We start from the raw sequence: 24,376 nt of genomic DNA on the forward strand, positions 1-24,376 counted from the left end.
CGTGCCAATAGGTTTGTTTTTGAGATATTGTTAAATTTTACAAAACTGTGTAATTCTTTATATACTTTATATACCTAAGAGTAATCTAAGAATTTCAACAAAAACGTTTAGAATAATTTAACGCAAGCATTTAGATTTCTATATCATTTTTATCAAAATCAAAACACAAATTCGTTTCCACACTATCCACGAGTTCCTTAAATTTTCTAGTTTAAATCGTTGAAGACAAATGTTATAAACAAAATAAGCTAGTTATATTTCGAAAAGTAAACATGTGTTTTCTTTTTCCATACACAAGTAAGCTCGAATAATCAATACTTTTCATTAGTATACAAATTTTATTGTCGTCGTTATCGGTGAATGATGTAAACAATAACGAAGAGGAAGAAAGGTTTCAGTGACTTTGATAGGTGACAAACAATCAGTCTAACGTTGAATCTCAAGTAGGAAACATCGCAGCTCTCCTATTTCGCAGATTGGAATAAATAATTCCTTCGATTATTCAACATTCATTTAAGATATGTATAATATTATAGTGAACTATATTAGTTATTAATAATTATATAACAATTTATAATTATAAAATCAGTATATTTGCTTAAATACTATATAACTCATAATAAACGTTAAATATAAAATAATTGTAACTTAATATTCCGACATAATTAAATTTTGAACTTGCAGTCGTTAACTTCATCGAATATCAACGAAAACAAACTTCTTATTGACTTGGATAGTTATCGAATTAATTTTCTTTCGCTTTCCGACGAGTAACATCGAAATCTTCTCTTTTCATAAGGCTAACCTTAAAAAATGTTTATTCGATAATTTTATAATAATTTAAACAATGTATAATGTACATAGAGCATACAAAAATTTTTGTTACACTAACTCGATTGTTGAATTACGCATCAAAGAAATATAACCTACACAATTTATACACCGATATAATAGGCGTACAATGGGGACAGTACTTTTGCGTTTGTAGTTCATATTTTGTCCATACTTGTCGCTGTAGTCGCATATGCTACGAATTAAAAGTGATGAACAGTTATAGATATAGAAGACAAACGGCGCAATGTGATTGGTCATTTATGGTTTACGTGTACACTATTGTATCACGTGAATTATGTTCATCAAGTATAAGATGTTTTTATGAAAGTACAATTTATATAAAGTTTATAATTTATAGTTGACATTCATTTTCACAGATTCTCTTTTATATTATATCAATTTATTAACACTTTTCAGAAAATTGATATACAAAATAGTAAATGCAGTATAAAAGTACAGTATTATACAAAATTATGTTAATAAATAAAATAAGACTAAATATTTCCTTAAAGAACAAATTATTTAGACTTACATCTATGGTTTATATTTATGCGTACAGTTACAAAAAATAAATTTTTATATGTATAATAGACTGTGTGACATCTATTTTAAACTTGGTTAGTAATACCTTCACAATATAGCAATTGTAGATGACTAGCTTTTAGAAATTTTCAAAATCCAAGATTTTAAAATAATTCTAAATACAAAGCTTTCTGGATGTAATCTTACACACATATATGGCCACATATTGGAAGCATTCATTATTATAGTTTTCTATCGAAAACTTAGTACTTAATGTTCATTCATTAAATTTTTAGGTTTCGAAATACGTTTAGGACTTTGATATTTTGATACTTCTAAATGTGCAATAGCTTTCAAAGGTGTTCTACGTGTATCTATTGGAGGACGTCTCGCAAGAGATTTAGAACTTTTAGGCGTTTTTATAGCTAATGGCCTTTTGATACGTGGAGTTTTACATATTCCATTTTCAGACTTATAAATATTCACATTTGATTCCTCATCTACTTTGTTTGTAGATGTGTTTTTCAATATCGAAGGACTTCTTATCACTACATTTTCTTTTTGAGGACTACACTTTTTTTCTCTATTGTTTTGATCATTTGAATAGTACGATTTCTGCATTGGTGACTTATTACCTTTTTCTAATAAATTTTGATTATATTTTTCAGAGTGTCGTCTGTTATAATGTTTTTCAAAGTCTTCTTCATTTATTTCTAATGATATATCCATTGAATTATTCTTATTTCTTAAAGAAATTTTTGATGATTGAAATTGAGTCAAATCTCTATTCCTTGAATGTCTTTCAAGTCTTTTGTGCGTTGAAATATTACGTTTAGTTTCCAAATCACAACATGACTTTTCTATATTCATGTTATTTATTTTTTCACTTTTAGATTCTTTTGCCAATTCTTTTTTGTTTGTATTTACTACATAACCTTTTTGATTTTGACCATTATCAAACGTACACGTAGATACCTTTATCGTATTTTCATCAAATAGTTTTGCTTTAGCTAACACCATGCCAGCATTTTGAGTTCTAAGTTTAGCAACAGATGCTCGACCCGTTTGAGGAACTGGCGTACGTATCTGAAGAGTAGATTTGAAATAATCACCTGCATCTTTCCAAGAAATTGATGTTTCTTTCCAATTTTGAGGTATGTTGTTTTGTCTATCTTGATAATCATTATTTAAGAAGACATTTTGTTGGCTATTGGTTTTTTTCAATTCTTTGACTTTTCGATTAAAGTAAAATGAATTGTTTATAAACTCATTGCCATGAAAAGACGATGCTCTACGAACGGAGAACTTTAAAGGACTTTGTTTTGGTGTATGCATATTAATGTCTTTAATAATTGATTCATCATCAGTTAGTGAATCTCTTGTATGTTCTGTTGTATGAGAAATTAGGGCATTTAACTGTTTTTGTAATAATTCCAATCTTGTATTTGTCTCTGAAGTGCATAATGGATCATTTCTCAAACTTGATACTTGTTTCGTTAGCTTGACAGCTATATCTGGTTCTTCATTTGCAAGACAAACTATCTCTTGTTCGTTAGATTGATTTCTATATTTATGTTGCCACTCTTGAGATGCATGCCATGAATCGGTACGATTAATACATTTACTACAAATGAAAAAGTTATGATTAATGTTTTCTATCAATTATTTGATATAGTTTGCCATTTATATACATATGTGTATACATATACATATATATTGTATATATACTATAATTACCTTTTAATTTTTTCTTGCGATCGTCTTCGTAAACTTCCTATTTTTCGAGCACTTGGGGATCTTATTACTTTACGTTCACTCGATCTTCTGATTTTTAGCTCTTTACCAAGTTTTCTTGCTAAATGATCGGCTGTCACAATATTTTTTATACCTGCTTCTTCCAACGTTTTTTCATACTCTGTTTGTACTTTATTTACAGAATTTTCTACCAAACTTTCATTTCTTACATCATCAATATATCCAAATTCTTGTGATATACGAGATTCGATAGCAGAAACTCTATTTTTTATTTCTTCATATTCACTCTTTGGTATCCTTACATATTCTTCACATTCATCTTTTGTTACTGCTGTTTCTATAGATGTCTCTGAATGTTTATTCGTATGTTTTAATTTCTCTGAATTCTTATTAAATTTAAGATGCCAGTGATTATCAGTATTATTGTCTTCCTTTTTTAACGATACTTGTTCATTATTATAATCTGATAAATTGATATCAGCATCAACAAATACATCACTATAATTGTTACGATTGTTAGAATTCGAAGTTTCTGTTTCTTTTAATATTGACTTTTTTAGATGCAATGAACCATCACTATTTGTTCTGCGCTGTTCAAATGATATAGGAGAATTATGTGCCAAACTCCACCGTCTGTCAGCATATGGATTAAATGTAAGTATACTTGAACTTGAATCTACCTTCTGAAATATCAAGGAGAACATGTAAATCTAAATATATGAAAGATACAAATTAAATAAAATGATTAAATTATAGCATAATAAAAATATTATTAAGTATTACTTATCAATTTATACTTACTTGTTTATTTTTTGATACAAAACGATCTATACTCAAACCAGTTTTTTTAGATTTTTCTATTTTGTCACTAATCCTCCTAAAATATGAGATTGTAGATTATAGTACACTTATTTATAAATAAAAATTCTCTAAATATTTTTTTCCATACATACTTTTTTTTAGTACTTTGTGGATCTAGCCATTCAATGACTTTCCTTTTCTTTGTAGATTTAGTGGATGATGTACATGTCATATTTGAGTTTGTAACAGAATCTTGATTCTCGTTTATTTCTGCATTTATAGGTGAAGTACTTTTTCCAACTATCTTCTTTAAACCATGGAGCATTCCTATACAAAATGTAATATGAAATTACATTAGATAATACAAATTACATAAACAATATTTATTTCTACTATGTACAATTCAATCCATAGTTATGTTAGCAAAGATTCAAATTAAGATATTGTTAGTATCTTTACACATGTATTTACAAGATCAATCTAGTAAAGCTCTTTATTATAATGTATGAGGGTTAGTATTGTTAATTGTTGAAAGATAAATAAAAAATTAGTCTTCTATGTAGAATATGTGAATAGATATGTTAGGTTTATATAGACATACTTAGATTCAGGTTAGAGGCACTTAGATGTGGCTTACGCGTAAGACTTCCACTGCGATATTTCTTTTTCTTCAATTTTCCATGTAGTTGTGAATCTGATAGATCCAATTCGTTATCAATGCTACCAATTACTTCAGATAAAATAAGATGTGTTATATGCTCTGGTAAAACGCCAATATTTTCAGCATTTTCTATCAAAATCTAGAAAAAAGATCAATATTTTAACATTTATTTATTTTTTTTTATAATTTCAATCCAGAACTAATATTATTTATTTTTTTGTATAATTTCAATCCAGAACTTTAAAAAACTTAATATATTACCTTCACAATAATTAAATGCAATTCAAGTCTGCTTTGAACTGCCATCATAGTAACTTCTCTTAAAGGCATAATATTAGGACCAATAACTTTTGCTAAATTATCAATACTCATTTTGTTTTGTTTCTCATAAAGAGATACCTTTTTTAAAAATTCCATTATGAATGCTAAAGTATTTAAATGATAAGGTGGTAACAATACACAAGCTAATAACAATGCTTGAACACGGTGGTTTTTCAACATTGCACAGTGTAAAAATAAATCATGATATGTATATGGAATTAGTGGCTCTGGAAGATCCCTGAAGAACGTTTTTAAACAATTAGCAACATCAATTGCATGGTTTTTTTCTCCTAATAAAGAACCTTTATCCAAATATGCCATTAATTCTTTCTGTCTCATATGAGATCCAGCTTTTCTGAATAAACCTTCTTGAGTTATATGTTTTTCAAGAAATGCAGATGCCTGACTGACGAACACAGGCACATGAACTATGCCACCCGATGATAGATTAACAACATTTAATGGTTGATATGATAAAGGTGTTCTGAAGACTTTCTTTGAAATATTTTTACTTCTTTCAAATTTATCTGTTTTAATCGCATTCTTTTTAAAGCGATATTTTATTCCGATGTTTCTGAGATCGTTAATAACGATTTCATACACTTTTTCTTTATGTAGAACATCATAAATCAACATATTTGATGTTGGAATTATTTTACTATTCTGCACAAAAGTACAATATAAAGTTTTCACACATAAATATAAAAATATATTTCAATTTTACATTGTATTACACTTTGTACGAATCAGTACTGATAAACAGTTTTCGATATAATTCAAAATGAATATAGTCGCAGAATTAACAATGATAATTATTTCTGTTACTCATCAGAAAATATATCGAAAAAAATATTTGTATTTGATATATAATTCCAATATATTAATTATTACTCTCAATACGTAATTATAATTTTTTTAATACTTGAAGAAATAAAAAACAATCGTTTTAATTCTAACTATTACAGTTGAGTGAAGTTGTCGTTTATCGAATATACTTATGACGTAGTTCTAACACTGCCATCTATATCGCCGCGGGAGAGACTTCCATTACGTATTTGTCATAATCTCATATTTATATGGTAATAGAATATATTTTTTAATTTAAAAATAGTATTAAAGGAATATTAAACTCCCTCGCCTTCCCCTCCTCTCTCTCTTTTTCTCTCTTCATTGTAATCTATCGTTGAAGAGTTGTAAAATAATCAGTGGACATCTTACTATTTTATAATCTTGTCTGTAGTTTAATAGTTCGTTTACAATTTGTTTTTTTTTTTTTTTGTAACAATGAACTACCGATATTCAATTTTATGCTTTCAAACTTTCTTCGTAAACAAATTTGTTAATACAAATCCTTTAAAAATCTTATATAAAGTGCAATTTGTTAAAACATTTCATAGGAGCATTCATTTCACCACTAATTTATCGTACGGTAATTAAATAATTTTCTTTTAATAATTTGCTTTACAAAAGAGAACGTTTATTGTCACGAAAAATGCATTTGCCAGACGTTAATTTCAATAGTTTCATGCGCAAGGCAAGCTGCAAATCGATACTTATACATTGAACTACATATATATGTAATACTCTGCATATACTGCTTGCAATCTATATGTGAGAAAAGAAGGACAGGTCTAACTTTAGCAACAGTCTTTACCGAAATATCAGTAGTACTTAGAAAACTAATTGCGTGTTTGCTTAATATTAATATCATCAAAAATTATCTATTGAAAACAGTATATTCTGTAGAAAATTAAAGTATAACATATCTTCCTATGAATTGTATAACATAACTAAACATTATTTCCAGATCTCAACTGTAGAAGACCAAATATGCATTCTGTAAAATTATCATCTGGTCATGATATGCCTACTGTAGGTTTAGGAACATGGCAGGTGATGAAATAAAAACTTTTTATATAAAAAAATGTTTAATAATTAATATAATAGAAAAAATATATTATAATCATTTATTTACAAACTAAATATATCTTCTCTTTTATTACATTTACAAGGCTAAACCTGAAGAAATTGAAGCTGCTGTTGGGACTGCTTTAGAATGTGGTTACAGACATATTGATACTGCATTTAATTACAATAACGAAGAAGCGATTGGAAAAAGTTTAAATAATTGGTTTAATAAAGGTGGTAAACGTGAAGAACTTTTTGTTACGTCAAAGGTAATAGAGAATTGTATATGAAAAGAATAAGATTTTTATATTTTTTAATAATTTTATTAGAAAATATATTATCTTTTTTATAGTTACCCCATTATGGTAATCGACCATCAGACGTTGAGAAATTTCTTAAATTATCATTAGAACGTCTTGGCTTAGATTATTTGGATATGTATTTGATCCACATGCCATTTGCCTTTATATTAGATAAAAATGTATATGCTCCTGCAACTTTAGAAGATGGTAGTTATATACTTGATTTAGACACTGATCCAGTTTCTGTATGGAAGGTATAACATGCAATTGATATTACAGATACAAGTCCTTCTCCTTTCATTTGCTTATAATAGTATTATAATTAATTTACACTTTTAGGAAATGGAGAAACAAGTAGCAAAAGGACTTGTTAAATCTATAGGTTTAAGTAATTTTAATGAAGCACAAATATTAGAAGTATATAAAAATGCACAAATAAAACCAACCAACTTGCAGGTATACATGTTGTTGATATCACGAACTTATTATATAATTTTATGATCAGAAAGAATAGTCAATGTAAATATCTTTTTTTAATAGGTTGAATTGCATGCATATCTACAACAGAAACCAATAAGAGAATTTTGTCAAAAGCACAATATACATGTAACAGCTTACAGCCCATTAGCATCACCTGGAGCTAAATTCCATTTTCAAACAAAATATAATTATAATACAGAAAACTTTCCTGATCTTCTTGGACATCCTGTTGTACTTGAAATGGCTAATAAATATAAAAAAACAACAGCACAGGTGTTGTTACGACATTTGGTACAACAAGGAATTATTGTTATTCCAAAAAGTTCTTCACAAGATAGAATTAAATCCAATATCAATATTTTTGATTTCGTTTTAACAGAAGAAGATATAAATACTTTAAATGCTTTAGACAAAGGTACAGATGGCAGAATATTCAATTTCCTATTTTTCAAAGGGTAAGTAATAAATCGTAACTTTAATAATTCTTCAATGTTTCATTATTTGAAATAATTTGTGCACAATATATATATATATATTTTTTTTTTCATATATTTTCATTCTTATTTTTATTTTAGGGTTGAAAAGCACCCACTTTATCCATTTAAAAATGAGTTGACATCATGAGCAAAGGATTTGCTCTTGTTACATAATTTAAAAATATAGAATTATATAAAAAAAAATAAAAGAGTAAATTGTATGGAGTATTGAACAAAATGCACAAAATTAATTATACAATGAAAGCTTTTTTTTTATATTTTAATATAACCTGTATAACATTTTTCGTTGCATTCGATGCTGAAGCTCTCCACGACGAATCATCGTGTGTATAACTTTGTAAATAGCACGTTCTGGATATTTTTGTTTAAGAAAGTCATTAACAATATTTTGTTCTGAGACTTGATTTCCAATAGGAAATCTACTTTTTAATTGTTTTTCAAGGCGAGACAATATCTCATGATCTTCTTCTGAAGTGAATCCTTCTGCACCTGTACAACATAATGTATTAATATTATGGATACGTATATTATAAAAATAATTTTCTGACTTTTAATTAAAAATTAGTAGATATTTGTTACACAAACACATCTTACCAGCTAATGAACCAGACATAGCAGCATCTAATGTAGAAACTTGAAATAATCTTAGAGCTTCATTAACATGAATTTCAGTAGCAAAAGGTAGAAGTTGCATTTTTGCTAAAGCTTCAGAAATTCTTATAACAGCTTCTAATTGACGGACAGTAATTGGTATGGATAATCGTTTTTCACTTCCTTTTTCATGTTCTCTTGTACTAGCACGCATTCTTACATAATGATTCTTTAGTTTTTCACCTGCTTCTTTATTAAGTCTTGGTCCAGATTTTCTGTAGAAAACACATAATTATATTAATCATATAATGTGTTCATGTTGTTTATAATATAAAAAAAGTAGTAAAAAAATAATCTTACAATCTACAATAATGTATGTATCTTTTGAGTACATGTAATGGAAGTTCTCCTTCTATCAATTGCTCAGTTAATTGACCAGCATTAGTATGTATATTTAAAACATGCTTAGCTAATGTAATATCTCTGTTTTCTTCATGTTCATCTTTAACAATGAATATCATATCAAAACGAGAAAGAATAGTTGGCATAAAATCTATATTTTCTTCGCCTTTTATATCATCCCATCGGCCAAAAATAGAATTTGCAGCTGCTAATACAGAACATCTTGTATTTAAAGTCGTTGTTATGCCTGCTTTTGCAATGGATATGGTTTGTTGTTCCATAGCTTCATGAATTGCGACTCGATCATCTTCTTTCATTTTGTCAAATTCGTCGATGCAAACAACACCACCATCCGCCAATACCATAGCACCACCTTCCATTATAAAGTTCCTCTAAAATGATCAAAGTATTAAACAAAAAGAAAAAGAAAGGAAGTGTATTAGTCGTATATTATTGGTACTAACTGTAACAGAATCTCTAGATACGGATGCAGTAAGACCAGCAGCTGAGCTTCCTTTACCAGATGTATATACACCAATTGGTGCAACTGTCTCTACAAATTTTAATAATTGTGATTTAGCAGTACCTGGATCACCTAACATTAAAATATTAATGTCTCCTCTTCGACATAAACCATCAGGCATTCTTTTTCTTGAACCACCAAATAATAAACATGCAATTGCTTTCTTAATGTCCATTGCACCAAAAATACTGGGTGCAATACTTTTTGCAATTCTTTCATATAAATTTGAATCAGCTGCTAAACGTCTGAATAAATCTTCCTCCTCCGATGTAATGCATGATTGTACACCTACAAATCATATATTACTATAATTTGGTAAGAAAAAAGTTTTAAACTAAGATTAAGATTTTTATAATAATAACATATTTTACCACTTCCTGTGTTTTCTCCATCAACAAAAATACCCACAACTCTTATATAAGGTGCTCGCACACCAATTAAAGCTTTATCTCTTCTGTTTCCTCTTTCACCTGTTTTGGAAACTTTTTTAATGGAATATATACCGAGAATAAGAACTCTATTTCCAGGTACAACTCTATCACATAAATAACGATCACAATATAATTGTAGATGTCTTGGCATTTCACCCTGTGGAATGTGTTCTGGTAATTCTTGTAATTTTAAAACTTGGAAATCAACACATTTGCATTTATCTGGCATTATAAAAAATGGGTCCAATGGACATTTTGGTCTACCAGCTTGTTCTCTAAAAGATAATATTCATGTTATTTGAGATTATATTCTATCAATATAGGAATGAAAATAGGAGAGATAATATTTTGTATTGAAGAATACATACGTAGTACATTTTCTTGGTAGAGCATATCCTTCTAATCCAGGTTTAATGGCAATGTTAGTTTGCACAACTCTACATGAACGACATTGTATTGCAATTTTTGTTGCTTTAGATCTAATTCCAGAAGCAGAAACAACAATACCAGGAATTTTTATAAGTTTTGATACAATGTCTGGCTATGAAGATATAAAATATTTTATATAAGAAACATATCAAGAAAATATATTTACTTTTTTATGTTAAAAATAATAAAAAATAATAGTCACTATTCTGCAGATTATTCTACAGATAACTAATTACCTTCATGCCTCTTAAAGAACTTGGATTTGCATCAGACGATAAAAGTATTTGTATTTCTTCAACTTTTTCTTCTCCCTCAGGACGAGGAGCTGTAAGCTCATCAGCAACATCTTGTGCAGCTTCTTCAAGGATTGATAGATATTCCGTTGGAAGTTTATGAACTTTTTCAGCAAGAGATTCATCAAAAGCTGCCAAATCTTCTAAATTGATCTCAAGGTAGTATTGACCAAGATTATAATTTCTTTTGAGAGTATCTCTGATATAAAATTAAAAAATAATAGATACACATCGATTTGATATTTCATAAATTATTAAAAATGAAAGTAATTATTCATAAAATAATCATATAAATTATGTACCGGTATTTGTAATTAAAATTGCCTTCATGAAATTGTCTGATAAATTCTTTGAATTTCTTTTTAGAAGCTTGTAAATTACCTTGAGATTCAGAAGCTTCATTTACAGAAAAATTATCTGAAAAAAATATACCTGGATTGTCAAAACCTTCCATATTAAATATTTACTACCGTTTATGGTTAAAACTAAATTATTACAGCCATTTGCTGCAATAAATTTGGCGGGAAAGAGTCGTATTATTTTCCAAACCGCCTTATAGCATTATATTAGAAAATTTATATAGAGGTCGCTTTTCAAGTATTATTTATTTTAAAGTAGCATTTCATTGGTCGGATTTCACAATTTTAATTTTATCCTGTAAGGCTAGGTAGCGCAGTGATAGATCGAGGCGACATTATTATTTCTACTAATATATCGTGATCCATTACAAGAACTGCGTTGTTTCTTTATAAGTCTTCGAAAGTAAGTGAAATATAAAGATGATAAATGTACAAATTTGTACTGGAAGATCTTCGGAACAAATATTTGTTAGTAATGAATCGTTCTCAGTCGGCCAAATATGGGAGCAATTTGAAGAAATAATTGTAAGTAAAAAATATAAAATCTAACCTTGTAATTGAGTGTATCGTCATTCTTGAAATTTTTGTCCCAGAGATAACTTATAAGTAAATTATTATTATTAATTTATATATAATACTTTACTTTTATAAAGGGTCTATCAAGAAAAAATTTTTATATAGTTCATAATGGCCGAATTATTAATGAAAGTGATATATTCTTGGATGGCTGTGCGACTATTATTCCAAAATTATTGGGTGGAAAAGGTGGTTTTGGTTCTATGTTACGGGCCATAGGTGCTCAAATTGAAAAAACTACAAATCGCGAGGCTTGTAGAGATTTAAGTGGGCGTAGATTAAGAGATATAAATGAAGAGAAAAGACTTAAAGCTTGGATTGAAAAGCAAGCAAAACGTAAAGAAGAAGCAGCAGAACGTAAAAAGAAAAAGTTAGAGAGGCTTTGTGCAGAACCAAAGCATGAATTTAAAGATCAAAATTATGAAAAAGAGAGATCAATTTTGACAGAAAAAATTGGAGATGCAGTAGAAGAAGGTTTTAAAGTTGCTATTGCTGGAGGTTCAAGTATTAAAAGAAAGTGTGAAGAAGAAGTTAAAAGTAATAAGAAGAAAACAATATTAGATTTAGATATTGATTCTGATGAGCTTGATACTTCAGATGATAGTGACACAGAAGATAGTGAACCAGCAAAATCTAATAAATTCGAGCAACAAATATCTAATGATAGTGGACGTTCCAGTGATGAAACTGAAAGAGATAATGATAAACTAAATGAAACACAGGTTGTAGATTCAATTACTTCTGAAAATATGAATGCATGTACTGACATTTCAATTGAAAGTAATGAAGAAAAAATAGTAGACTCTAAAAATGAAAAAGTAGATAAAAATAATGAAGTTGCTAATGAAGTTACTAATGATATTTCAGTTGAAAGTAGTGAAGAAAAAGTAGTAGATTCTAATAATGAAAAAGTAGATAAAAAGAATGAAGTTTTAATAATAAATAATAATCTGATAGAAAATGTTGAAAAAAAATGAAGTTGTAACTTCCATGGACATTATAGGAGTAGAATTTAAATTTTTAAAATTTACTGAAATAGTAAAATAAATAAAATTTTGCTTTCTCTTATTTATTTATTGATAGTTTATATTATATTTTTATAGTAATATAATTCAATCCATTATTTTATATATTAGAAATTTGTGGTAAGTTTATAAGTATACTACTTAATTATCATATAATTTGAAATAATTATTTTTTATAATACTAATAAGTAAATAAATATATATATATACATACATACATATATATATACATACATATATACATACATACATACATACATACATACATACATATAGTAAATATATAAATAAATTTTGTTTATGATCTTAGATACAGAATAATTACAGATTGTAAGACAATTAAATTAATATAAGTTATAAACTAGTTACACAGAGTGTATCAATAAAATTATAATTACAACGAAGAATTGGTGAAAGTTTTGAAGTATATAATTCTCTAGTAAGCTGTGTACCAATTGCAAATAATGTTATTGATACTACTACAGACCTCAAAAAGTCATCTGCAAGAATATTTTTACGTGTACTGTGATATAAGTCTAATATATATTTGGCACCAATGAGAATGAAATTATCATTTGTTACATATCCTTCTTGACTTTTGGACAATGCTTTATCTAAGTATTAAATAAGAAAAACATTCGATAAATGAATAAAATAATAGTTCTTCAATAATAAAAAAAACTTTACTCACCTTTAGAAAAAAATTTTTGACATTTATGAACATAAGGGCAACAACAAATTTTTCGACGAGAAGTCTACGAATTATTTATAATTAATTATTTGATTTAGACCAAATTTATATATATATATTTTCTTATATTTAAAATAAATATTTACCATAGTTTTCTTTAAAAGATTCACATTAATCTTTTGCAACAGTTTCTATATTTATCTAATTTAGAATTTCTTTGATGCAGATCGAATAGATCAAGATAAAAACATTAATCGCCAGGAGGACGAATACATCGAGATTTCGTCCTCCAAGATCATTTTCGTAATTTATTTAAAAAAATTGTTTTCCATTTCCGAATAAATAAATTGCGTTGACGTTTGGCAAGAAAAAAATATTTGAAGATCTTCACTTGTTTAATATTTAATGTAAGTTATGCTTATTAAAATACGCATATAGTATATATATATATATATATATATATATATATATATTATAAAATAATATTCAATCGTATAATGGTTTATAAAATTTGTAAATAAAAGGTCTTAAATACGAAGATAAAAGTATAATGATAATTTATAGGTAAAAATAACTGACGTATAATTGCAACATTCGTTTATTAGCCCGATAAGTTGAAATTTAAACAGAAGTCGAATCGCCGCTGTTCGTACTTAATTTTCTTTTAAACGATCGATTGCTTTCATAATCGAGGTATCGTTCTTCGAGAATTTTTCCATTCGAATTCTTCTACTAGATCATTTTAAGGTAAGAATGATTAAAAATCTCTTTTAATTTTATCAATTAATTATTTATTCAAAAGACTCGAACAAGATTACATTAATTAAAGAGAATAAATAATTTATGGATGTTTTGATTGTTTTAGATAATGTTTTTTTATTGGTTATATATTTGTATTTTTGGTAGTCTTTCCGTTGATTTGATTGTATCGTCACATGGTATGAAAATTATAATTAATTATATTATTAAATAATTATAAAAAAAATAACATATATGTAAGAACGCGATTATTAAATTCTGATTAACAGTTGACGTCGTGCATCACTCAAATTGGTTACTCTTAGATCATGATAAATGTGGCAGTTCCAATACCGATCGTATTATAGGTGGTAAAAATGCAAATATGGGTGCATATCCGTGGCTCGCTAGAATAGGATACATCACAGTTAAATTTAATCCAGTAAATTCTAAGGTAGATTATAAATGCGGTGGTTTCTTGATTAATAAATACAATGTAGTAACAGCTGCTCATTGTGTGACACAATTACCGAAATGGTAAATGTTTTCTTATTAACATTTTAATTATCACTAATAATAATTTTTATGATATTTACATGAATCAATTAAAATCGAACATTCTATATAGTTTTCTTTGATATGATTTCATATAGTCAATTTTGTTTGTTTCAACAATTTGAAAAGGCTTAAAATCACCAATGTCCGATTAGGAGAATATAACACGATGACAGATCCCGATTGTGAAAAAGAATACTGTGCCGAACCAGTTCAAAATATTCAAATAGCATCTATCGATGTTCATAAAGATTACGATCATCCGAAATTTAGAAATGACATAGCTATAATACATTTGGATAAGCCCGCTATTTACAATGGCAAGTAGACAGACTAATTCATTGTCGATATTAAAGTTTATCTTATGATCTAATATAATTATTTATATAGAGTTTGTAACACCTATTTGTATACCGCATGGTGATTTGATTGAGAAAGATTATACTGGTGAAATGGCGGAAGTTGCTGGTTGGGGAATATATGATATAGGTAAAAATCTTTTTCCTTTTAAGAGAGTGAGATCATTCGTTCCTTTTTTATAGACGTTTTTTCTTTTTTTCGTTTGATACATTAATTTTAAATTTACAACAGAAACTTCTAAAACAAGCCAATTGCTTCAAACGATCACAATGCCGATCCAAGAAACGGAAAAATGTAAAGAAATTTTTAAAACACTTATTTCAATAAGCGATCAACAAATATGCGTTGGGGGTGTCATCGGTGCAGATTCTTGTCGCGGAGATAGCGGTGGACCTCTAATGAAAGTGGAAACCATTGACGAATTACCAAAATATTACGTCATCGGAGTGGTTTCTTTTGGTGTACAAGATTGTGGTGCCACAACAACTCCTGGTGTTTACACCAAAATATCTCATTACGTTACCTGGATACTTGATAATATTAGTTCATGAAATATCCATCGGATGATATATACAGATTTAGATATATTATTAATATTGCATAATAGAATGAAATGACGGATCCTTAGAAAAGTCTAAACTTCTCGTATTTATTGTGAATGTTACTTTGAAATACCTAGTAATTTTATACGTAGGTAATTTACCTTGGAATTGAGTCTATGCCCAGTCATTTGAATTCTACTTAAAATTACCAGGAAAGATCACAGGGGAATTTAATCTATTCCTATCTAGAACAAGTACGTGTATGTATTTATTTACGTTTGATAGAGATGATCTATAAAATTGTAGAAATATTGTTTTGAATAATTAAACAGAATTTAATTATTCTAAACAATATTACATTATAGAAAGGTGAGAACGAAAATTTACATTTATTTCGATAATTAATGAAGTTAGAAAAAAGTTAAGAAATACTTTGTTTTGTTTTATTTAATTGCAATATTGATAAAGTTTATTAATAGTTTATTACCATTAAAGGTATTTCTTTTCTTTTTACTCGTATAAAATTTTGAAAAAAATATATTAAATAGTAGGAGGAAGTATTGTCAGAAGTTGTGTGAAAAAAAAAGTGTAAAATACGTAAACGGCCGGAGACCAATTAGTCAGAAATACGATGCTGTAGTGGGAGACACTAGTTGACCATGGATGACTTCGGTCTCTCTATCATTTGCGATGCCAGTTGATGCCCAGACTTCCAGCTTAGCGGCGAGATACGCGGTTCATCAACGTCGTTCGTGAACACGGAACTTTCTGTTTGCTTTTAATCGTTTAATAAAGATTCGATATTAAGCATGTATTCCTTTATTGCTGTAATTGCTATCTTCTATGTATCAAAGTTTAATATCGTCGATGCACGTAAGTAATTAAAAATTTTTGTTTTTTGATTTTATTTATTTTTTTTTATATTTTCATTATTCTTATCAAACGATTCATTAATATCTGATATACTTATATATATCATTAATATTGATATGCTTGATCATTAATCGTAGTAAAACTACGTTATAGTTATATTATATTATTTTGTCATTTATAAAATTCGGTTAAAATTATTATTAAAAGATGTCTAATGTAAAATAAAAATGTTTATCTAAAGAATGCTTATGAAGTCATCAATTTTAATGATCGACGATTTCCAATAACAAACACAATCGTACCTAATGATTATATATACTTGAACGCATCAAATACGATATATTGACTGATTTAAATAATCTTTTATGTTTTTTTTTCTTCTTGACAAGATCGTTTCGAATGGTTAATCATGAGTACGGAGCCGGATATAATGAAAATGATGTTGTGGAAGAATTCTTAGTAATTAACACGCTAGTTAGTAATTACAACAATATCTATCTTAATCATGCTAAATGTATTATATGCAATCGGAAAAATAAGAGTATTATTTTATTTTATTCTGATTATTTATCAAAACAAAATACATTACGACGATGCAAGTTACATCATTTTTTATATCTTTTATAACATAGTTCAAATACGCATATCATCATCAAGATTGTTATAAAGAACATTAAAAATAGATTGGAAATTCTGATCTTTTGAAGCATTGTATAATGTGTATGTGTGTATGTTCTTTTTTTCATAGAATTTCAAAGACAATCTGATTGCAACACGCCAAATCAAGTTGCTGGAAATTGTATTACAATCCGTCAATGTATTCCATTGTTGACTATGCTTCAAGAGAAGCCTCTCCGAACGGAAACTGTGGATTATCTAACACGATCTCAATGTGGTTTCGAAGGCAAAGATCCTCGTGTATGTTGTCCTCTCTCTTTTGACGAATCAAATCAACCTTCTTATCCGAGGACTGTATCACCTACAGAAGAAACACGTGCTGGATTAGAAAGAACAGAGGATCCTATCAGCAATTTACTTAATAATCCTTTATTACCAAGCGAATGCGGAAAAAGTTTGATACCTCGAATTATCGGAGGAACACGTACCGCCCTTGACGAATTTCCATGGATGACTTTATTGGAATATCAACATCGTGAGTTAATAAGAGCTAAACTTATTAATATTTTTATCGTACAAGGATCTAGAGTGAACGTCAAATATAGATCTAACGATTATAGATCTAACTTATTATATATGAAAAATGTATTTAACGGTTTGCGATATTACGATACATGCATTTATCTAAAAATTAAACCAAATATCAAAATAAGAATATTATCAAAAAATTAGCTCAGCTTCTCAACAAATGTTGATCTTTCTATAATAACTTATTTTAGCAAGAGGACGAACTACTGCCTGCGGAGGAGTCCTGATTAACGAACGTTATGTACTTACCGCTGCTCATTGCTTAAAGGGTAAAGATTTACCAAAAACGTGGACATTAACAAGCGTACGATTAGGCGAATACGATACCTCCTCCGAGAAAGATTGCATTCAAGAGGAAGACGAAGTTATATGCTCCGATGATCCGATCACAGTAGGTATCGAAGAACAAATTGTTCATGAACAATACAGGCCATTATCGAAAGATCAGAAATATGATATCGCATTATTAAGATTGTCAAGGAATATCGTCTCGACAAAATATATAAAGCCAATTTGTTTGCCACGAAGTCCTTCGTTTGGTCAAAAAATGTACGTAGCAGGTTGGGGTAAAACGGAGTTTAATTCGTCCTCGGACTTCAAACTGAAACTAGCATTGCCTTTGACCGATAAAGATGATTGCGGTAGAACTTACGATCAAGTTGGTATCAGACTCGGTTTCGGACAAATTTGTGCCGGTGGTCAGAAAGGTAAAGATTCATGCAGAGGAGATTCCGGTGGACCACTCATGTCCGTTGAAAATTTACCTAATGGTGATGGAATATGGGTAACCGTAGGAGTTGTATCTTTTGGTCCTACACCCTGTGGTATGCCTGGTTGGCCCGGTGTTTATACTAAAGTTTATGATTTTGTTCCATGGATAACTAGTAAGATAAGATCTTAAGAGAACTATTGGAGAAATTTTTGTACTTTTTCGTTTTCCTATTTTTTATAATTTCTTCGTTCTCTTTTTATCCTTTTTATTTCTTCTCTTTTTTTTTTTTCTTCACAAAATGTACTTCAATTAAAACCGATCGATAATTAAAAGAAATTTTATTCTCGTATTTAATAATTCTACGTGAAATTACATTTATATTAGTTTTAAGAATCTTAATACCTAAAGAATAAAAGAGATGAAAAAGAAAAATAAAAGTAAAGAAGAAAACTGCCAAAGTATAATAGACCATGTACTTGACCATGTCGAATTTAATATATATTCAAGCGATATATTGCTACATGAATTATTCTTTTAATTTAGGAATTATTAATGAATTGTTTCTATTGACTTCTTCATCGGAAGAATAAAATTCTTTTTTTCTATTATTTTTCGGAAATACGATCCAAGAATGTTTATATTTATTTTACCAAAAATTCTCTTCTTTAATAAATGTAAGAAACAATTTAAGAGTTATAAATTAAAAGAAAGATCGAAGCAGAAAGAAACATTCGAAGCAATCGACTTCAAATAGATTTCGAAAGGTTATCGTACAATTCAAGATCATTAGAAATGTTTAAAAAATCTATCGATAAGATTTTCGTGACGAAAGAGTGAATAAATTGTAACGTGTGCATTTAAAAATTATGAAATTCTTCTAAAAATCTATCTCATTTGCAGTTATTCTTTAATTTTTTCGTTTATTATATTTATACTTCATTTAGAATGAGATAAAATGATTTATGATGGATATTCTGGAAATCCCCATCAATTCTAACCTAAAATGTTTTTATCGAAGTAAAGATTAATTTTCAGTGTGTTTTTTTTATTAAATTATGAATGTTTGAAATAAGTAATTATCTGAATAATAATGATTCCAAGGCTTTTTATTAACGCCTAAAAAAAGGAGTATCCTGTGAAGATTTATTTTAAATTTACTTAGATCATTAAACTCGTAACATATCGAATTTTCTTATCTGCTTTTTTCCGTCGATCTTGCTATATCATTGCGTACAAATTCGTGTCACATTGACGTATATATGTTGTTTATATCATATATATATATATAAATAAATAAGAGACACACACACATATATACATACCATAGTGTTCTTCACAGACGATTGTTAGTATCACTTGTACGGTCATCTCAATAACAAGAAATATACATAACGGTTAATCGGAAGAGAATTTAATAGGAATTATACCGTATCTACGATATTAGCATTTCCTTAATGATTTTAAATAACATATCAAGACTTTCCTCATACCGCATGAGTATTTATCGATTAATAAACTTCAAACATAATTACTTCCATATTAAACTGAAACTAATGATATATAATTAGTACCTAGAACTATTAGGGGGCGCAAAAATCGTTATCGATTCGAGAATTTTAAGAACTTTTAATGAATATTTTCAAAGATTATTTTTTTCGAATTAGACAATGTTATGAAACAGATTAAAATATGTGAAAGAAAAAATATGTGTGTTTATATGTGTGTACACGAAAAGTCTTATCGAATAGGTCAATGTCAAAGAATTTTTGTCAATATTTCAACGACGCGGTAAAAGGTTCCCCCACTCTTTCAAAAAGACTCAAGGACCAATTTACAAAGCAAGCGATGGAGTAATGGTATAGGAGCGTCAATCGGCAGTAGTTAGTCGATTGCTGACCGTCGAGGAAGGTTTATCTCTCTCCGGAAAAACGTTGTCTCGTTCGCGAAGAGTATAAACAGAGTTAGATACAAAGAAACTGAGTAGATTGTTTTCATCCTTCGTTGAGAAATATAATATAAATATTCGTCAATATCAATTATACGTTCAGTTCGCAATACGACGTGCTGCAGAGATAACCCTTTTCCATATCCCGTTGCTCTTTCACATTTTCTTTAATTCTTACTTGAAAAGATAAAGATAGAAAAAAATAAATAGAATTTTAAAGTGAATCGATCGACGATTGAAGGAAGTCAAAGGCCAAAACGATGAATACGATGGTACATGCTTTGTACATCGCAGCATTAGTGCTATTTTTCAAGAACACGAATGCACGTGAGTATCAGATTTATCTATTATTCGTTTATATCTTTCCTCGTTCTCGCAATAAATTTATGAATTACGGAAAAATAAAGACATCTCGACGATTCGTTAATACTTGTTCGTTTTCTTTGTCTTTTATACAATGGAATATCTTACACGAAGATAATTATTTAATTTTCGATATGAAGGTAATATATTATCAAGCGTGAAGAAGGTTATATTTCGAAATAAATTTTTTGCGTATTGTTTCTTGCTAATATTTTTATTAGAAACATTGTTTTCCAATTGTATTAGAATAATTATTATCATTAGTTAGAAAATCATCAGTCTTAATAACTAATTTTCTTATTTTGCATGCTTCTTTTTTTTTCACGCGCGAAAAATCAAAGTATGAAGGTTATGTTTAATTAAACAAAATCTTCTATCAATTTTATACACTATCGATTATACAATGTTTTGTGTTAGTTAGAGAAAACAAATCGTGAAAAAGAGAAATTCTTTATATTTTTTAAGAAGGGAAAAAAAAGATTCAGGAAGCAATTTATAAGACATTCTTGTATAAATTATTTGGAAAATTGATCGTTGTATTAAGAGCCATTCGTGTAATATATCAATTCTAAATCGTAGGAAGATCGTACAAAATCTTATATAAAAAAAACATACATAACAAACTCGTACTCGCTGTAAAACTCGTTTGTTTTGATATCGATCGTATTCCATCTATTGATAGAAAAATTAATCTTTGTACATTTTTTATCTACACACATCACAGAATATCAGCTCTTTTCATTCCAAGAAATAGTGAGAACTAAGAAATTATATTTTATTTATTTATTTTTTTTCCAATAAATTATGTAAAATTTATTTAGAGATACACGATAAGTATACTTTCATTGTTTGTTTGTTTTTTTTTTCTTCTTTGCAGAGGAAAGATGTGTAACGCCTACGAAAAACAATGGTATTTGTATTAACATAAAGAATTGTACACAAATTGTTAATATTCTAATTAATCAAAAGCCTTTGACACAAGAAATTCAAGAATTTCTAAGAGCATCGCAATGTGGTTTCGAGGGTACGATTCCAAAAATTTGCTGTGCTGATCAAGTAAGTTTATATTATTTACTCAAACAAATGAAATTTTATTCAAATTTCTTTGAATCTTTTTGAAATTTTCGAAATTTTATTGCCGAACTAAAATCGCAATTGTAAAAATAAAAATCTTATTTTTTAACAATTAAGTAAAATGAAATTCTTATTTTCAAAAAGTGCAAGTTTAATGAAAATTTTAATTATTTTCGGAAGATTCATTATATTGGTCAACATATATTTTATATGTATGTATGTATATGTACATATTACGTGTATATATGTATGTCTTATTATATATATATATATATATATATATATTGGCAAATTTTTGCAAATTTAATTTTACCGAAATAAGATAAAATTTTACAAGGATTGATATTTGTGTTTTCTTTTCTAAGAAAATACGAAGTAAATAATATGAAATGTTTTATTATGATACAAGGAAGTTCCTCAATTAACAGTATTTCTTTATCCTCAATTTCCTTGAAGATTCATTGAGGAAGTCATGAGATATTACTGCGAGAAGAGATACGATTATTTGATGAATCAAGGAAACATTTCCTTTTATGATTGTTAGATATTTCAGTTACGATAATGACTGTTTCTCTTATAGTTACATACAATTTCCGTACAACGTATCACTATCCTTATAACGTATCACTTTCCTTATGACGTATCACTTTCTACCGGAAATTTCCTCGACTAAAAATCAGAATCTATTTGTAACAACATTCCGTGAAACTATCATAAGATCTTAATGCGACCATGAACGACCAATAGACTACTTTAATCCATCATCTAACCAGTCACGTGCGCAGTACGCGTTTCATATGCTTAATCATGATATCTACGAGATTACCTCGTTACCATCTTCTTTGTTTAAGACATTAGATGTTCTTTAAAAATAAAAGAAATATCGAATATCGTAGAAATAAAAATTTAAATATGAAGATCTAACTAGTTCTATATTCTGTTTAAAAAATATCTAATTCACAATATTTTTTTTAATGTCTAATTTATCAGCGATCTAACTTATTTAAAGACGATCGATAAAATAAAAACCACGTATAAATGTTATAAACTCCGTTTTAGGTTTTAACAGGTACTTCTACAAATCCAATTGATCTCCCAGATGTTTCCGATCTTCCAGATGTATCGAACCATCCAAATTTACGAATCTTAAACCATAATATTTGTGGTCCTTTAACTAAAAGTAAAATCATTGGTGGCAACAAAACTGGTGTCTTTGATTATCCGTGGATGGCTCTTCTAGCTTATTCCACAGGGAGATCAAATCCGGAATTTCGATGCGGTGGTTCCTTGATTACTAAACGATATATCCTTACAGCTGGCCATTGTGTTAGCTCTTTACCTGATGGTAAAATCCTTATTTTAATAATCGCTATTATTATGATATACTCAATCGTAAGCTATAAAGTATATTAGATTATTACAAAGAATATATTTTTTTCTTCAAGTGAGGATTTATTTTTTATGACTATAGTTTTAAGGATTTATTCGATATTTTTTTAGAATTAAAACTGATAGGCGTGAGGATAGGGGAACATGACCTTAGTACGGAACGTGACTGTGATAAAGATGAAAATGGGATCGAAGTTGCTTGTGCGGAAAGGTATCAAGATTATGATATTGAAAATACATACGTTCATCCGGGATACACGAAAACGAAACTTCAAAATGATATCGCCCTGATACGATTGAACGGCGATGCTGATTTCAGACCGAGAAATGTTAAACCGATCTGTTTACCAATCAAAAGTTCTATAACACCTCCGAGAAAGGTAAAATAATACCTAAGTTGTTATTATAATTTTTAATACATTTATATTGTTCTTTGATATGGTACTTGGCGTCATAAGGTTAATCAACTTCATAGCTGATTTACGTTAGAAAGATCTAAATAGTTTAAAATTAATGAGTAAGAACGTTAATTTAGTAAACGTTCCGTGATTAATTTAATGATATATTTTTCTTTTTCTTTTTTTTTTTTTTTCGATCAAAAGTTCATCGTCACAGGCTGGGGTGCAACAGAACTTGGCACACGAAGTAAAGATCTATTACAAGTTGGTCTGACACCGGTAGCCACTGAAGAATGCAAAGAGGTTTATAAGAGTAAAGCTGAAATTTGGTATAAGCAATTATGCGCTGGTGGAAAAAGAAATATGGATTCTTGTCTCGGAGATAGTGGTGGACCTCTTCAAGCGCCTGGATTATATAACAATAACGCTCGATTCATTCAATATGGAATTGTCAGTTTCGGATTAAGAAACTGCGGTACAGAAGGTTTTCCAGGCGTATATACTAATGTTGGATATTATATGGATTGGATTTTAAATACTATAAGGGATTAATTTAATCTGTTGCATATCATTTTGTACTTTTTTATTAAAATTTTTTTTTTGTAGTGGTAACACTGGTATTGTTACAGTAAATTAGAAGAAATTATTCCTATTTAATTAATTATTTTTAATTTTCTATTCAATTTATAAATCTCGTACCGAGAAATATATATCTATATGAAGAACATGTCCTTGTCCCCCCCCCCCCCCAAAAAGGAAAAAGAAAAAAAAATATTTTAATTACAATGCCTATGCATTTACTTCGACGTATTGTTTGATA

General features: G+C 28.4%; 7 protein-coding genes across 12 annotated transcripts; 4 read left to right on the forward strand and 3 right to left on the reverse strand.

Moving 5' to 3' along the window:
• Positions 1–318: 318 nt before the first annotated feature.
• LOC122630529 (rho GTPase-activating protein 24-like) lies at positions 319–5,888 on the reverse strand. Of its 3 annotated transcripts, XR_006327502.1 has the most exons (7): positions 4,835–5,887; positions 4,514–4,712; positions 4,065–4,239; positions 3,913–3,988; positions 3,094–3,794; positions 893–2,980; positions 319–805 (listed from the first exon to the last, which is right to left on the reverse strand). XR_006327502.1 is itself a non-coding variant. In XM_043815114.1 (6 exons), exons 1-6 carry the CDS (start codon positions 5,528–5,530, stop codon positions 1,627–1,629), a joined length of 3,165 nt encoding a protein of 1,054 aa, XP_043671049.1. In that variant the 5' UTR covers positions 5,531–5,888; the 3' UTR covers positions 319–1,626. The 3 variants fall into 3 exon arrangements, 2 of the variants coding, with proteins under 2 accessions (XP_043671049.1, XP_043671048.1); XM_043815114.1 differs by having other exon boundaries at positions 319–2,980; positions 4,550–4,712; positions 4,835–5,888; XM_043815113.1 differs by having other exon boundaries at positions 319–2,980.
• LOC122630540 (aldo-keto reductase family 1 member A1-like) lies at positions 3,628–8,639 on the forward strand. Of its 4 annotated transcripts, none has more exons than XM_043815133.1 (7): positions 3,628–3,765; positions 6,702–6,787; positions 6,907–7,071; positions 7,155–7,358; positions 7,444–7,560; positions 7,645–8,039; positions 8,160–8,639. In XM_043815133.1, exons 1-7 carry the CDS (start codon positions 3,726–3,728, stop codon positions 8,206–8,208), a joined length of 1,056 nt encoding a protein of 351 aa, XP_043671068.1. In that variant the 5' UTR covers positions 3,628–3,725; the 3' UTR covers positions 8,209–8,639. The 4 variants fall into 4 exon arrangements, with proteins under 4 accessions (XP_043671068.1, XP_043671067.1, XP_043671069.1 ...); XM_043815132.1 differs by lacking the exon at positions 3,628–3,765 and adding an exon at positions 6,164–6,323 and having other exon boundaries at positions 8,160–8,324; XM_043815134.1 differs by lacking the exon at positions 3,628–3,765 and adding an exon at positions 6,495–6,627.
• On the reverse strand, positions 8,130–11,297 carry LOC122630532 (DNA replication licensing factor Mcm5). The gene is made up of 8 exons (XM_043815119.1): positions 11,053–11,297; positions 10,694–10,949; positions 10,397–10,569; positions 9,969–10,303; positions 9,539–9,885; positions 9,033–9,466; positions 8,676–8,947; positions 8,130–8,570 (listed from the first exon to the last, which is right to left on the reverse strand). The coding sequence occupies exons 1-8, from the start codon at positions 11,202–11,204 to the stop codon at positions 8,341–8,343; spliced, it is 2,199 nt and encodes a 732-aa protein (XP_043671054.1). The 5' UTR covers positions 11,205–11,297; the 3' UTR covers positions 8,130–8,340.
• LOC122630545 (replication stress response regulator SDE2) lies at positions 10,777–13,267 on the forward strand. Its single transcript, XM_043815140.1, has 3 exons — positions 10,777–10,912; positions 11,504–11,634; positions 11,763–13,267. The coding sequence occupies exons 2-3, from the start codon at positions 11,530–11,532 to the stop codon at positions 12,660–12,662; spliced, it is 1,005 nt and encodes a 334-aa protein (XP_043671075.1). The 5' UTR covers positions 10,777–10,912; positions 11,504–11,529; the 3' UTR covers positions 12,663–13,267.
• On the reverse strand, positions 13,065–14,008 carry LOC122630547. The gene is made up of 3 exons (XM_043815142.1): positions 13,548–14,008; positions 13,402–13,465; positions 13,065–13,324 (listed from the first exon to the last, which is right to left on the reverse strand). Exons 1-3 carry the CDS (start codon positions 13,548–13,550, stop codon positions 13,065–13,067), a joined length of 327 nt encoding a protein of 108 aa, XP_043671077.1. The 5' UTR covers positions 13,551–14,008.
• Positions 14,009–14,422: 414 nt separating this feature from the next.
• LOC122630692 (CLIP domain-containing serine protease B9-like) lies at positions 14,423–19,006 on the forward strand (the record flags this gene model as incomplete). Its single annotated transcript, XM_043815476.1, is given in 7 exon segments — positions 14,423–14,676; positions 14,824–15,014; positions 15,085–15,183; positions 15,286–15,652; positions 16,859–16,947; positions 17,218–17,622; positions 17,867–19,006. Coding segments are annotated over 7 exon segments (2,115 nt in total), but the record flags the coding sequence as incomplete, so codon positions are not given.
• Positions 19,007–20,252: 1,246 nt separating this feature from the next.
• LOC122630542 (melanization protease 1-like) lies at positions 20,253–24,298 on the forward strand. Its single transcript, XM_043815136.1, has 5 exons — positions 20,253–20,659; positions 21,573–21,751; positions 22,829–23,114; positions 23,270–23,538; positions 23,761–24,298. Exons 1-5 carry the CDS (start codon positions 20,593–20,595, stop codon positions 24,106–24,108), a joined length of 1,149 nt encoding a protein of 382 aa, XP_043671071.1. The 5' UTR covers positions 20,253–20,592; the 3' UTR covers positions 24,109–24,298.
• Positions 24,299–24,376: the final 78 nt, after the last annotated feature.

Source organism: Vespula pensylvanica, chromosome 7, assembly GCF_014466175.1.
Source record: "Vespula pensylvanica isolate Volc-1 chromosome 7, ASM1446617v1, whole genome shotgun sequence".
Taxonomy (NCBI): Eukaryota; Metazoa; Arthropoda; class Insecta; order Hymenoptera; family Vespidae; genus Vespula; species Vespula pensylvanica.

Bases quoted from the DNA above. Each gene is read 5' to 3' on its own strand.
- LOC122630529 (XM_043815113.1), bottom strand. From the start codon at position 5,530: ATGTTGATTTATGATGTTCTACATAAAGAAAAAGTGTATGAAATCGTT. The intron at 4,713-4,834 runs GTAATATATTAA...TCTTTTTTCTAG, and splicing joins TGCATTTAATTATTGTGAAG to ATTTTGATAGAAAATGCTGA. The intron at 2,981-3,093 runs GTAATTATAGTA...TTTCATTTGTAG, and splicing joins TCGCAAGAAAAAATTAAAAG to TAAATGTATTAATCGTACCG.
- LOC122630540 (XM_043815132.1), top strand. From the start codon at position 6,179: ATGAACTACCGATATTCAATTTTATGCTTTCAAACTTTCTTCGTAAAC. The intron at 7,072-7,154 runs GTAATAGAGAAT...TCTTTTTTATAG, and splicing joins AACTTTTTGTTACGTCAAAG to TTACCCCATTATGGTAATCG. The intron at 7,359-7,443 runs GTATAACATGCA...TTACACTTTTAG, and splicing joins ATCCAGTTTCTGTATGGAAG to GAAATGGAGAAACAAGTAGC.
- LOC122630532 (XM_043815119.1), bottom strand. From the start codon at position 11,204: ATGGAAGGTTTTGACAATCCAGGTATATTTTTTTCAGATAATTTTTCT. The intron at 10,304-10,396 runs GTATGTATTCTT...ATTATCTTTTAG, and splicing joins CTACCAAGAAAATGTACTAC to AGAACAAGCTGGTAGACCAA. The intron at 9,467-9,538 runs GTTAGTACCAAT...TGATCATTTTAG, and splicing joins TATCTAGAGATTCTGTTACA to AGGAACTTTATAATGGAAGG.
- LOC122630545 (XM_043815140.1), top strand. From the start codon at position 11,530: ATGATAAATGTACAAATTTGTACTGGAAGATCTTCGGAACAAATATTT. The intron at 11,635-11,762 runs GTAAGTAAAAAA...ACTTTTATAAAG, and splicing joins AGCAATTTGAAGAAATAATT to GGTCTATCAAGAAAAAATTT.
- LOC122630547 (XM_043815142.1), bottom strand. The intron at 13,325-13,401 runs GTGAGTAAAGTT...TTTAATACTTAG, and splicing joins TCAAAAATTTTTTTCTAAAG to ATAAAGCATTGTCCAAAAGT.
- LOC122630542 (XM_043815136.1), top strand. From the start codon at position 20,593: ATGAATACGATGGTACATGCTTTGTACATCGCAGCATTAGTGCTATTT. The intron at 20,660-21,572 runs GTGAGTATCAGA...TCTTCTTTGCAG, and splicing joins TTTCAAGAACACGAATGCAC to AGGAAAGATGTGTAACGCCT. The intron at 23,115-23,269 runs GTAAAATCCTTA...ATATTTTTTTAG, and splicing joins TGTTAGCTCTTTACCTGATG to AATTAAAACTGATAGGCGTG.